This window comes from Podarcis pityusensis (assembly GCF_964106645.2).
Source record: "Podarcis pityusensis genome assembly, chromosome: 14".
In the NCBI taxonomy this organism is placed as follows: Eukaryota; Metazoa; Chordata; class Lepidosauria; order Squamata; family Lacertidae; genus Podarcis; species Podarcis pityusensis.
The window spans coordinates 4,965,053-4,978,988 of NC_138039.1; the positions used below are offsets into that span (position 1 = coordinate 4,965,053).

The 13,936-nt window shown below is 46.0% G+C and overlaps 1 protein-coding gene across 2 annotated transcripts in view; it reads left to right on the forward strand.

The window, feature by feature from the left end:
• Positions 1-13,936, forward strand: part of TMEM184A (transmembrane protein 184A) — a 40,760-nt gene that overhangs the window by 17,853 nt on the left and 8,971 nt on the right. For both annotated transcript variants that reach the window (XM_080981162.1, XM_080981163.1), the window contains 4 exons: positions 7,791-8,033; positions 10,767-10,932; positions 12,184-12,274; positions 12,404-12,479. In XM_080981162.1, coding sequence (XP_080837288.1) covers positions 7,791-8,033; positions 10,767-10,932; positions 12,184-12,274; positions 12,404-12,479 — 576 coding nt within the window. The remainder of the gene's footprint in view (positions 1-7,790; positions 8,034-10,766; positions 10,933-12,183; positions 12,275-12,403; positions 12,480-13,936) is intronic.

The window sequence follows — 13,936 nt, forward strand, 5'->3', positions numbered from 1 at the left end:
CGGCCACAGTTCCCCATCCCATAGTTATTTGAAAACTGCTTTGTGGTTGATTTGCTTCTTATTCTTCAGAAGTAAATACGAGAGTTTATTGTGTCTTGAATATACCTTTGCTGGAGGCCGGATCTGGCCCGCAGGCTAATCTCTATTGCTTTGGGACAGGCTTCTCCAAACCTGGATCCTTCCAGATGTTTTGGACTACAACTCCCATCAGCCTTAGCCAGCGGGGCTCTTGGACACTTGTTGCGGTTATTGGAAACGTTGGTGTGTTTCTTCTTTAAAGGAGGAATCCCAGAATAGAAGCCTTGATAAATGTAAGGAATGACATCTAAAGATGGAACCATGTCGTCCACCGCCTAAAAATACACATGTATTATTAGTTTGATGCTGGGAACGGGACACCCTGAGAAATCCTGGCTCTGTTGCTTCTGCTGGCAAAAAAAATCATTGTCTTTTGGGCTTAGCAAACTATAACAGGAAGACCACCAAGAACGGGGAAAGGTGCAAAGCATTAATATAATAACAGTATCTTAAAAAGCAGAGACATCACCTTGCCAACAAAGGTCCATATAGTTAAAGCCATGGTTTTCCCAGTAGTGATGTAGGGAAGTGAGAGCTGGACCATAAAGAAGGCTGATCGCCGAAGAATTGATGCTTTTGAATTATGGTGCTGGAGGAGACTCTTGAGAGTCCCATGGACTGCAAGAAGATCAAACCTCTCCATTCTTCAGGAAATCAGCCCTGAGTGCTCACTGGAAGGACAGATCCTGAAGCTGAGGCTCCAATACTTTGGCCACCTCATGAGAAGAGAAGACTCCCTGGAAAAGACCCTGATGTTGGGAAAGATGGAGGGCACAAGGAGAAGGGGACGACAGAGGACGAGATGGTTGGACAGTGTTGTCGAAGCTACAAACATGAGTCTGACCAAACTGCGGGAGGCAGTGGAAGACAGGAGTGCCTGGCGTGCTCTGGTCCATGGGGTCACGAAGAGTCGGACACAACTAAACGACTAAACAACAACAACAACCCCATCCACCTGGCTGGGTTTCCCCAGCCACTCTGGACAAATTCCAGCTGAATATTAAAAACAATACAGCATCAGACATTAAAAACTTCCCGAAACAGGGCCGCCTTCAGGGCCGCCATCAGCCAAGAAAGCCCTGCTTTTAAAAGAATTCTGCGACGGATTTTGGTTGTCACCCTCAGGAGAATTTCTGCAATCCAGGGGGCTAGTGGAGAAAGTGAAGCCAGAGAAAAAACAAGAGTTGAAAATCTTGCTTTATCTAAAACCAAAGAAGCGAGAGTTACTTCAACCGGTGGTTAGAAGGAGATGCAATCATGCCTACCGAACTGCTGAATATCCGAGTTTCCTGTTTAGAAATAGAGGGTTTGGGAACATATGGCGCTGTAATTTGCTGAGTCAGACCCAATGGTCCATCTATTTGTTTATTTTATTAATTAAATTTGTATACCGCCCTTTACCCATAGATCTCACAATATAACACATGCAATATAAAAAGACAAAGAATGCAATACCGTTAAATCTGTGGCAGCTCTTGAATAGCTTCTGTTGTCTACCAGATAGGTTTAGGAAGATATGACATCTTGGTTAAGTAATTATCTCAAACAGAGACAAATAGTGCACTAGATAAATATACATTTAAAATTAGAGAGAATTGGCAGGAAGTCAGTGGAACTAAGAAGAAGACTGTGATAAAGTGTAACAGATTATTTGCTGTTTATTTGTTATGGGTGTTTTTGATTTTGTTATGGTTTTTTTTAAGTTCAATAAAGCAATTTAAAAACTATATATATATATATATATATATATATATATAAAGACAAAGTACATAATAAAAACAAGAACACACACAAGCCAATAACACACACACCCTCCCCCAGAAAAAACACATTTAAAAGAGGTATAAGATGTTAATCAGCCAAAGGTCTGGCACCAAAAGGTATATAATGAAGGAACCAGATGAACCTCCTAGGGGAGAGTAGTCTACCTGCGGGGAGCCACTGCAGAATAGGCCTGTTCTCGCATCGCCACCCTCTGGACCTCTGATGGAGGAGACACATGAAAAAGGGCCTCAGGATGATCACAGGGTCCAGGTAGGTTCATACGAGGAGAGGCGATCCTTGAGATACTGATACTGATCCTTGAGATACTGAGCTGTTTAAAGCTTTATAGGACAAAACCAACACTTTGAATTGGGCCCAGAAACTACCATATTTTCCCATCTATAAAACACCCCCATGTATAAAGCACCCCCTGTTTTGGGGGGACTCAGATTTAAGAAAATGGCCTCGGCACTATCCGTGTATAAGAGGCCCCCTAATTTTTGACATAATTTATTAGGGGGGAAACCTAGTCTTATACACGGGAAAATACGGTAATTGCCAGCCAGTGCAGTTGGGCCAGGATCAGGGTAATATGCTGAAAAGGGACGCGGGTGGCACTGTGGTCTAAACCACTGAGCCTCTTGGGCTTGCCGATCGGGAGGTTGGCGGTTTGAATCCCCGTGACGGGGTGAGCTCCTGTTGCTCGGTCCCAGCTCCTGCCAACCTAGCAGTTTGAAAGCACGCCAGCGCAAGTAGATAAATAGGTACTGCTGCTGAGGGAAGGTAAACCGTGTTTTGTGCACTCTGGTTTCTGTCATGATGTCCCATTGTGCCAGAAGCGGCTTAGTCATTCTGGCCACGTGACCTGGAAAGCTGTCTGTGGACAAACACCAGCTTCCTCAGTCTGAAAGCAAGATGAGCGCCGCAACCCCATAGTTGCCTTTGGCTGGACTTAACCGTCCAGGGCCCTTTACCTTTTTTCACCTTAATATGCTCAAACCGTCTTGCTCCGGTGAGCAACCTGGCCGCTGAATTCTGCACCAGCTGAAGTTTCTGAACCATCTTCAGAGGCAGCCTTACGTATAACGCATTGCAGTAATCTAACCTAGAGCGTAGATAACAGAGGTTACGGCTACCTGTCCAGATAGGTGCACAACGGAGTCAGCAGCTGAAGCTAATGGAAGGCCCTCCACAGCAGATTCACAGCTGGAACAGAATGCTGGGGACGACTCATTTATAATTACCGTATTTTTTGCACCATAACACTTTTTTCCTCCTAGAAAGTAAGGGGAAATGTCTGTGTGTGTTATGGAGCGAATGCCTGCGGGTGGCAGGGGGATCTGCTGCAGTCCATGAGCAGAGGATCCATGGTTCCCCTTCCTTCCCTCCTCCGTGGTTACAAAGCATGGATCCACATGGATCCTCAGGATTTTTTGCATTGGGCTACTCCAAACTCACTGTCAGATCACATGTCTGTAGCCACAGCATGAACCACAAAAATCATATATCCACTATTTCGTTTAGAATATTTTTTTTCTTGTTTTCCTCCTCTAAAAAACTATGTGCGTGTTATGGTCTGGTGCGTGTTATAGAGCGAAAAATACGGTATATTTTGAGAATGATTCCTGTTCTTATTTCGCTGCATTGTTCTGTACTTTCTGGATATCCCTGATCATATTATAAAGTAGTCATGTTCTATATTATAAACCAAGCACTGCTAGCAGTTGTTTCTTTTTGTTTCCCAATGTATTTCTAATCAATTAAAAAATTAGTGTGGCACGAGCAAATTTTTATTCTCAAAGTGTGGTACAGGAAAAAAGAGAAGCACTGCCTGAAGGGCTGGGCATTTGTGTATTAAACCAAATTGGAAATGGAAAACCTTTGGAAGTCCTGATGTTTTTGGAGGACAGGTCTCCTCAGCCCTGACCTTTGGCCCTGCTGACTGGGGCTGATGGCAGCTCAGCATCCAGCAACATCTGGGGAGGCCCATTTCTGATTGTGTGTTTGTGTTCTTAAAACAAGCAAGCTGTGACTTCTAGGAAAATGACTTCTCCGTGTGGAATTGCAAAATAGAATCTGTGTGGTTTAGTGGTGGAGAGTGTTGGGCAGAGACCAAGAGGAAGCAGGTTCTAATCTCTGCTCAATCAGCAAGTTCACTGGGTAACCTTTGGCTAATCTCTCTCTCTCTCTCTCTCTCTCCTCTCTCTCTCTCTCTCTCCCTCCCTCTCCCTCTCTCTCTCCCTCTCTCTCTCCCTCTCCCTCTCCTCTCCCTCTCTCTCCCTCTCTCTCCCTCTCTCTCCCTCCCTCTCCCTCTCCCTCTCCCCTCTCCCTCTCCCTCTCCCTCTCTCTCTCCCTCTCTCTCTCTCTCCCTCTCTCTCTCTCCCTCTCCCCCCTCTCTCTCCCTCTCTCTCTCTCCCCCTCTCTCTCCCCCCCTCTCTCCCTCTCTCTCTCCCTCTCTCTCTCTCTCTCCCCCTCTCCCTCTCTCTCTCCCTCTCCCTCTCTCTCCCTCTCTCTCTCTCTCCCTCTCTCCCTCCCCCTCCCTCTCCCTCTCTCTCTCTCTCTCTCTCCCTCTCCCTCCTCTCTCTCTCCCCCCCTCTCTCCCCCCTCTCTCCCTCTCTCTCTCCCCCTCTCCCTCTCTTCTCTCTCTCTCCTCTCTCTCTCTCTCACACACACATACACACACACACACACACAGAGAGAGAGCGAGCGCATGCACTTAGCTACCTTGCAAGGTTGCTGCTGGACGTTTGGGTGCAACTCGGCTTGCTGAGAGGGGTTTTCATGGCCGGGCACTGAGGTCCAGCTCCGAGGGCCTTCTGGCGGTTCCCTCACTGCGAGAAGTGAAGCTACAAGGAACCAGGCAGAGGGCCTTCTCAGTAGTGGCGCCTGCCCTGTGGAACGCCCTCCCATCAGATGTCAAGGAGATAAAACAACTATCTGACTTTTAGAAGACACCTGAAGGCAGCCATGTTTAGGGAAGCTTTTAATGTTTGACCTTTTATTGTGCTTTTAATATTCTGTTGGGAGATGCCCAGAGTGGCTGGGAAAACCCAGCCAGATGGGCGGCGTATAAATAAATTATTATTAGTAGTAGTATTATTACAGGGCTCTGTGAAATCTTCAGCTTCCCAGGCCATCCCAGTAAATCTATGCTGATTTTTCTTTGTCTTTTTGATGTTTAGTGTGAGAAATCTTAGGCTGCATTCAGCTTTACAACTTCTTCTGCTCATCACTTACTTCAGCCTTTCTCAACCTGTGGGTCCCCAGATGTTGTTGAACTACAACTCCCATCACCCCCAGCAAGCAAGGCCAGAGCTCAGGGATGATGGGAGTTGTAGTCCAACAACATCTGGGGACCCACAGGTTGAGAACCACTGACTTACTTTCTCTGGACCCTTGAGGCAAGAGGTCATATTGGAACGATCTTCTGAGAACGAAAGAGCAAGCATGACTTCTTTGTTTCTCCAACTAGATGGTTAGCTAGCATTTCAGACCCCAGGTAGAGTATTGTGTCCAGTTCTGGGCACCACAGTTTGAGGAACGGCTTTATGAGGCCTTATGAGGAACGGCTAAGGGAGCTGGGCATGTTTAGCCTGGAGAAGAGGAGGTTAAGGGGTGATATGATAGCCATGTTCAAATATATAAAAGGATGTCACATAGAGGAGGGAGAAAGGTTGTTTTCTGCTGCTCCAGAGAAGCGGACACGGAGCAATGGATCCAAACTACAAGAAAGAAGATTCCACCTAAACATTAGGAAGAACTTCCTGACAGTAAGAGCTGTTCGACAGTGAAATTTGCTGTCAAGGAGTGTGGTGGAGTCTCCTTTTTTGGAGGTCTTTAAGCAGAGGCTTGACAACCATATGTCAGGAGTGCTCTGGTGGTGTTTCCTGCTTGGCAGGGGGTTGGACTCGATGGCCCTTGTGGTCTCTTCCAACTCTATGATTCTATGATTCTATGATTCTAGGATATTGATGAGTGGAAGGGTGTGCAGAGGAGGACAACCAGGATGATAAAGGGTCTGGAAACCCAGGCCTTATGCAGAACCATTGAGGGAGCTGGGTATGTTTCGCCTGGAGAAGAAGAGAGAGGTGACATGATAATAATAAATAAGAATAATAATAAATTTTATTTATACTCCGCCCTCCCCAGCCAGAGCCAGGCTCAGGGCGGCTAACACCTGTAAAATTACAATAAAAACATGATAGGGAAAAAACCACAATTTAAAATACAGGTTAAAATGCAATTTAAAATGCAGCCTCATTTTAATCGTAGCCCATAGTTCAAAACCATAAAGGGAGGGAAACAGAAGGGTCAGACTGAGTCCAAACCAAAGGCCAGGTGGAACAGCTCTGTCTTGCAGGCCCTGCGGAAAGATGTCAAGTCCCACAGGGCCCTAGTCTCTTGTGACAGAGCATTCCACCAGATCGGGGCCAGTACTGAAAAGGCCCTGGCCCTAGTTGAGACCAATCTAACCACCTTGAGACCTGGGACCTCCAAAGTGCTGTCATTTGTGGACCTTAAGGTCCTCCGCAGGGCATACCAGGAAAGGCGGTCCTGTAGACATCTTCAAATATCTTTAGGGCTTCCTCATGGAAGATGGAGCAAGCTCTTTTTCTGCTGCTCCAGAAGATAGGACCCAAACCAACGGATTCAAATTAGAAGAAAGGAGATTCCAACTAAACAACAGGAAAAATGTTCTAAGGTTGAGAACAGTTTGAGAGTGGAATGGACTCCTCAGAAGGCGATGGGCTCTCCTTCCTTGGAGGTTTTTAAGCAGAGGTCTGATGGCCAACTGTCATGGATGCTTTCATTGAGATTCCTGCATTGCAGGGGGTTGGGTTAGATGACTCTCAGGGTCCCTTCCGACGCTACGGTTCTCTGATTCCTGTCAAGAATGTAAAGGTAAAGGCACCCCTAACTGTTAGGTCCAGTTGCGAACGACTCTGGGGTTGCAGCGCTCATCTCGCTTTAAAGGCCGAGGGAGCCGGTGTTTGTCTGCAGACAGCTTCCGGGTCATGTGGCCAGCATGACTAAGCTGCTTCTGGCGAACCAGAGCAGCGCACAGAAACGCCGTTTACCTTCCCGCTGGAGCGGTACCTATTTATCTACTTGCACTTTGACGTGCTTTTGAACTGCTAGGTTGGCAGGAGCAGGGACCGAGCAACGGGAGATCACCACGTCACGGGGATTTGAACCGCCAACCTTCCAATCAGCAAGCCCTAGGCTCTGTGATTTAGTCAGGGAAAGCTGCGCTGGCAAATAGACAGTTGAAAAAATATATATATACACAAATAAAGCTGTATTCGACGGATGGAAGGATATATGATTTCTGACATGACTGAGAATTGTAGAGCCAGGGACGGAGAACTTTAAAGCGTTAAGATCAGAAGGCAGAAAATATGAAAACAACGAGAAGAGGCTGGAACGAAGATTTGGAGATATGCTTCAGAGGTCCAGACTATGGGGAGCCCGGAAAAAATAATAATTACACTTTGGACTATAATTGGTATTTTTTGTTTTATTTTATTATTTTTAATTGGATTATGATTTGGATATGTTGATTGGTTGTTTTTATTGGAAAATCAATAAAAATGATTTATTTTTTTATAAAAGACCATAGCGCCACCCGCATCCCTATCAAGAATGTACTTCCTGTAATAAATGCAAGCTTTCTTATTTTGTACCAAGTCTCAGTCTGAATACCTTTCAATTAAAGGTGTGCTCCAGGCAAGGATCCGTTTAACGAAGCTGTGTCTAAACTCTGCAGTGTCTGCCATTCTGACCTTTGACAATAAAAGGGTGCAATAAAAGCTGTCATTGCGAAGAGCTGAGAGCAAACACAAAGCCCTCTGTTCCCTGATTCTCCCCCGTGCCTCCTGCAGAGATGTCATAGGTTACCTTCTTATCTCCCGATAGCTCACCTTTGCTCTCTCTCTCCTCTCTGCCAGATGAACAACGCAACGCTCGCCAACGAGTCTTCTCCCCCTGGCAGCATGTCTCCTGCCACGCTGCGCTTGGATTTCCTCCCATCAGCGGTGGGCTCCGGCCCCCTGGTCGTAGGCGATGGCTCCCAGCTGAGGGCCGACCAGAACCACTCCCAAGACAGCCAGCATCTCTTCCTGACCACTTCGGCGGCCAAGGTGATCACTGGCCTCTTTGTGTGGGCTGCCCTCGTCATCACTTGCCACCAGGTAAGTTGGGGGAAGCTGGAGGCCCCAGGCTCTCAGAAAGACCGTATCCTCCCCAGGCTCCGAGATCTTTAGTGGAGGCCCTTTTCTCAGTCCTGCCACCCATAAGGCAGGCTTGGTGGAGATATGGGAGAGGACCTTCTCAGTGGCTGATACCAAACAGCTCTGGAACTCCTTCCCAAATAAGCTAGGCTGGCTCCCTCCTTCTCCCTCCTTTTATTCCTTTGGGAACGGACTGTTTTTTAAAGAACGGGCTTTTAAATAGTGCTGTGGTGTTATTGAAATACCGGTAATAAAAACATTTCATTACCTTTTAACAATTGTCTTGTATGCATACCTGTAATGGTTCCTAAGGGGGTTGCTCGTGCGTAAGCAGGTGCCTATCTTCCTGGCTGGGCTCCGCGCTCTCCCTCCAGTACTGATGGCAGTTCCCTGACAATACCCCTAAACATTTTGTGAATCTTTGTACTTTTGTCCCATTTATTGTATTTGTTTCCCCCGATTTGAACTATAAAATGGTGGTTTTCTTGAGTCAAAACGAGAGTACCCCTAAACAATTTTTTAGAAAAGTATGTGTTTTTTTTAACTTTCTGTATTTTATCTGTGCTGTTTAAATTTGTGTAAGCTGCTTTGAGTCCCAGTCTGGGGAAAAGGAATAATAATAATAATAATAATAATAATAATAATAATAATAATAATAAAATAAAATTAAAAAAAGGCCTTTTTACAGTTGTTCACCTTCCCCAAGTTCATGCCCTCCAGATGATGTTGGACTACAACTCCTAGCATGCCAAGGGAAGACACAAGTCTAAAATAATAAATTTTATTTATACCCTGCCCTTCCCGGCCAGAGCCGGGCTCAGGGCGGCTAACACCAGTAAAATTACAGTAAAAACATAATGGGGGGGGGGGGGGAACTAATTTAAAATACAGGTTAAAATGCAATTTAAAATGCAGCCTCATTTTAAAAGTAGCCCATAGATCAAAACCATAAGGGGAGGGAAACAGAAGGGTCAGACTGAGTCCAAACCAAAGGCCAGGCGGAACAGCTCCGTCTTGCAGGCCCTGCGGAAAGATGTCAAGTCCCGCAGGGCCCTAGTCTCTTGGGACAGAGCGTTCCACCAAGTCGGGGCCAGTACTGAAAAGGCCCTGGCCCTAGTTGAGATCAACCTAACCACCTTGCAACCTGGGACCTCCAAAATGGTGACATAATAAACACCACTTAACAGCGACACATCTTTGTGTTAAGTTTTTTGGAAGGTGCCGCAGCAATTAAAATGGGCTCCTCCTTACCAAGCATGATTCCTAGGAACAAAGGAAACTGCCTTCCACTGAGTCAGGCCCCTGGTCCATGGAGATCAATATTGCTTACACTGACTGGCAGCAGCTTTCCAGGGTTATGGACAAGGTTCTCTCCCAGCTCTGCTCGGAGATGCCAGAGACCTGAACCTTGGACGTTCTCCATGCACCACAAGTGCATTTCATGCTTTGCATTCCAATGAGCTGTAGGCTTGCGCTTAGAACAAGATTCTAGTCCTCATGTTCTAAAGACGAGGCTAATTAACAAAAGAACATTGGAAATGGCCTTTTGCCAAGTCGGAAGAAGAGTTTGGATTTGATATCCTGCTTTATCACTACCCGAAAGAGTCTCAAAGCGACTAACAATCTCCTTTCCCTTCCTCCCCCACAACAAACACTCTGTGAGGTGAGTGGGGCTGAGAGACTTCAGAGAAGCGTGACTGGCCCAAGGTCACCCAGCAGCTGCATGTGGAGGAGCAGGGAAGCGAACCTGGTTCCCCAGATTACGAGTCTACCGCTCTTAACCACTACACCACACACGGGCACACTACACCACACTGGATGATAGGTGTGTCTAGCTCGGTGTTGTCCACACCAGGGATGTCTCTGGAGGTTGCAGACTCCCAACTCCCATCGGTCTCAGACGATGTGGCTGATGGCTGAGGATAATAATAATAATAATAATAATAATAATAATTTTTATTTATACCCTGTCCTTCCCGATTCAAAAACCAGGTTCAGGGCAGCTAACAACAAATTTAAAACACTTTAAAACACTTAATTATAAAACCAGCATAAAATACAGTATAAAAACATGAATAACAATAAAATTCAAAAATCAATTTGTTAATCCCCAGGGCTAGCTGGCTGAATTGGTCCTACTTGGGCCAGCGAGGAGGCCAGGGGAGAATTAGCTGTGGGGTCACAGAGCTGGTGATCTTCATAAAAGGGGAAGGGGAGGGAAGAGAAGGGAAATAAAAGATCAGGCTGAATTCATATTAAAGGCCAGGTGGAATAGCTCTGTCTTACAGTCCTGATGGAAGGAGGTTAAATCCTGAAGGGCCCTAGTCTCATGGGACAGAGCATTCCACCAGGTCGGAGCCATCACTGAGAAGGCCCTGGCCCTGGTGGAGGATAGTCTGACTTCCTTAGGGCCTGGGACCTCTAAACTATGGTTATTCATGGACCTCAAGGTCCTCTGTGGGGCAGACCAGGATGGGAGAATCTTGCTCTCTTGCAGACATAGGCAAAGTTGGCCCTCCAGATGTTTTTGGGACTACAACTCCCATGATCCCTAGCTAACAAGACCCAGTGGTCAGGGATGATGGGAATTGTAGTTCCAAAACATCTGGAGGGCCGACTTTGCCTATGCCTGCTTGTGTTTCTCTGGAGTAGATCTCCTGCTTCCCATAGCCTTGCCCGTTTCTTTTCTTCCAGATCTTTTTGCACCTGAAAAGCTACACCATCCCCAATGAGCAGCGCTACATCATCCGCATCCTATTCATCGTGCCCATCTACGCCTTCGACTCGTGGCTCAGCCTTTTGCTGATCGGCAGCCACCAATACTACGTTTATTTCGACTCGGTGCGCGACTGCTACGAAGGTGAGCCGGGTTTGGCGGTTCGGCCTAGGAACGTGGGCGCCTCGTTCTGCGGTGGGCTGATTTTGCACCGCCACCTGCCGCATACGGCAAAAGAGTGCGCCCAGGGCTGTTCGATCCCGAGCGGCCTGCACATGTTGAAACGGCTGGGTTTCTTTTGCAATAAAGTTCAGGAGCAAGGAGTTCATTTCTGTTCCGAGAAACACTTCTGTGGTGAATTGCACAAGACGTCCTGCGTGTGGCTCAGAAACACTGTGGCTGAGGACAGGCGCATCTTAGAGCATTGGCAGCATCCTTATCTTCTTCGGTGCAAAGGACACCACTTCCTCTCCAGGCCTGAGCTCTGCAAATCCTCCTTTCTCTCAACATAAATTTTCTTTTCCACAAGCATCCAGCAAAAGTCAGCTGTGGAAGGCATCAACTGGCTAGTACCAGTGTCGTCGCCAGCATGTGTTTCAGCTCTTTGATGCAACAACTAAGGAAACCTTTCTTTCTGAGGAGCAAGAAATGGGGGGGGGGGGGACCTTGCAAGTTTTGGCAGAGTCAAAACCTCTTTTTTGGTCTGTTTGGGGGGGGGCAGGGAAAGGGAGAAATTCCAAAAGCAGTCCAATGAGGACTGGGTTTGCTTGGTAAGGCAGATGGACAGTGGCAAGGCTCTGAGAGGGTATGCAGTGGCTGGAATGCTAAACGAGGAAGACCTCACGCTGCAACATCTTGTTGCAGGCCACACGGACCGATTTTTTTTGCATTGCCCATGAGTTTCACAGTCTTCTGTCTGCCAATAGAATTGCTTTCATTTCATCTTTTAAACACCTGCTGAAAATGTCCCTATTCTGTCAGGCTTATGCAGACGATTAAAAATACGTCTTTCCATGATAAGTTAGCTGATCTCTAACTTTTTACAGTAGTACCTTGGGTTAAGTACTTAATTTGTTCTGGAGGTCCGTTCTTAACCTGAAACTGTTCTTAACCTGAAGCACCACTTTAGTTAATGGGGCCTCCTGCTGCCGCTGCTGCACGATTTCTGTTCTCATCCTGAAGCAAAGTTCTTAACCCGAGGTACTATTTCTGGGTTAGTGGAGTCTGTAACCTGAAGCGTATATAACCCGAGGTACCACTGTATATGGTTTTTATTGTGTGGCTTTATGTACGGCTGTTGCAAACCACTTTTCATGAGCAGTGGTAAACATATATATAGATAAATTGCAGGGTGGACTGTTTTTAACTGCCCTTCTCTCTCCTTCCCTGCTTCAGCCTTCGTAATCTACAGCTTTTTGAGCCTTTGCTTTGAGTACCTCGGAGGGGAGAGCACCATCATGGCTGAAATCAGAGGGAAACCCATTGTGTAAGTTGCCATATTAGACTGCTAATATGGAAATGTCCACTGCTCCCCATTGGTTAGCAGTGTGCCCCTGCAGCATACCCTTGGCGCTCCTAGCCTGTATTGATGGGGGCTTGTCTTATCTTTTCCTAGGTCTAGCTGCCTCTATGGAACGTGCTGTTTACAAGGGATGTCCTATTCGATTGGATTTCTCAGATTCTGCAAGCAGGTGAGGCTCACAGGAGAGGCACTGCCTATCGCTGCAGTTGGACATTTTTCATCTCTGATGAAAATAAGACAGTGTAACCTCGGTTTTCAAACTTTTTTTTGTTGTTAAATCATTTTTATTAATTTTCCAATAAAAAACATCCAATTAACATATCGAATCATAATAATCCAATTAAAATAAAAAAACTAAAATAAAAAAAGACCAAATTATAATTATTAATTTTTCGGGACTTCCCATAGTCTGGACCTTAAAGCATATCTCCAAATCTTTTAATCCATTCCGGAAGACCGTTCGGCTTCCGAAAAGTTCAAAAACCGAGGGTCAATGGCCTGGCTGCAAAGACAATGGAAAGAAATGACGAACAACGGCTCAGAAGCCGTTTGGCTTCAGAAAATAATTCGAAAACCAGAGCAGTTACTTCTGGGTTTCCGGCGTTTGGGAGCCAAAAGGGAGGCGTTCAGGAAACGAGGTTTGACTGTACCTTCCAGGGAGCTAGCTGTGTTAGTCTCCTGTGGCAAATGCAAAGAGAGAGAGAGAGAGTGAAAAAAGAACAGCCTTGCCTCATCTTGTAGCAAAGGTTTTAATGATTTTCCTTAGACAGAAAGCATTTATTGTCCCTTGGAAGCTATGTGCAAGCATTGTTGTTGTTCTTGTTTCTACAGATGTGCAAAAAAAACCCCAACAACAACCCACACATAATACTTAGGGGGGAAATTTAAGAGAACTTTAAGAGAAAGGGTGAACAAGAAATAGAAACAAATAGTGCCAGGATACTGGGACCTACAGGCATATGTGGTGGGACTGCCCCAAAGTAAAAAGGTTCTGGACAAAATTAACTTCTGAGATCTCATTGATAACTGAAGAAATGATTCATTCCTCCCCTTGTCTCTTTTGAATTTATTTGTGCAATCGGTTTGAGACTTGAATAACAGTAAATTAGTTTCTCATCTTTTGATTGCGGCCCAGACCATGATTGCCAGCTTTGGGGAGGCTTTTTATCTCAATACCCTGGATTACTAGTATTCCAAACCTTGGCAGATTGCCTTTGGGAGGGAAAATCACGTAAACTAAAGGGCTCAAGGGACCAAAATGCTCAAGGTCTCGTCTTTACTGTTTGGATTCATTTTATTTCAGATACGAATGCAGTGGCTCAGGAGTCTCTGGTCCCATGGGTCTATGCGAGTGTTCAGAGTTATATACAGGCAGCTCTCAATTTAAGCTGGGCTTATGTTTTGGGGATAGCACCTAAAGCCATAATTTATAGTAAAAACACACTGGGTTCAGTGGTGGATGGGATTGCCAAAGGTTCCTTTATCCTGGATGCCTGCCACTACCCTCCCTTTTTTTTTTTAATTTGCCACACGTGTAAAGCTGAATGCGCACAACTTAAATGCACACAAGTTGCCTCTGGTGGTAGGAAACGTGTGACTGTAACACATTTTCACTGCCCTAATGTG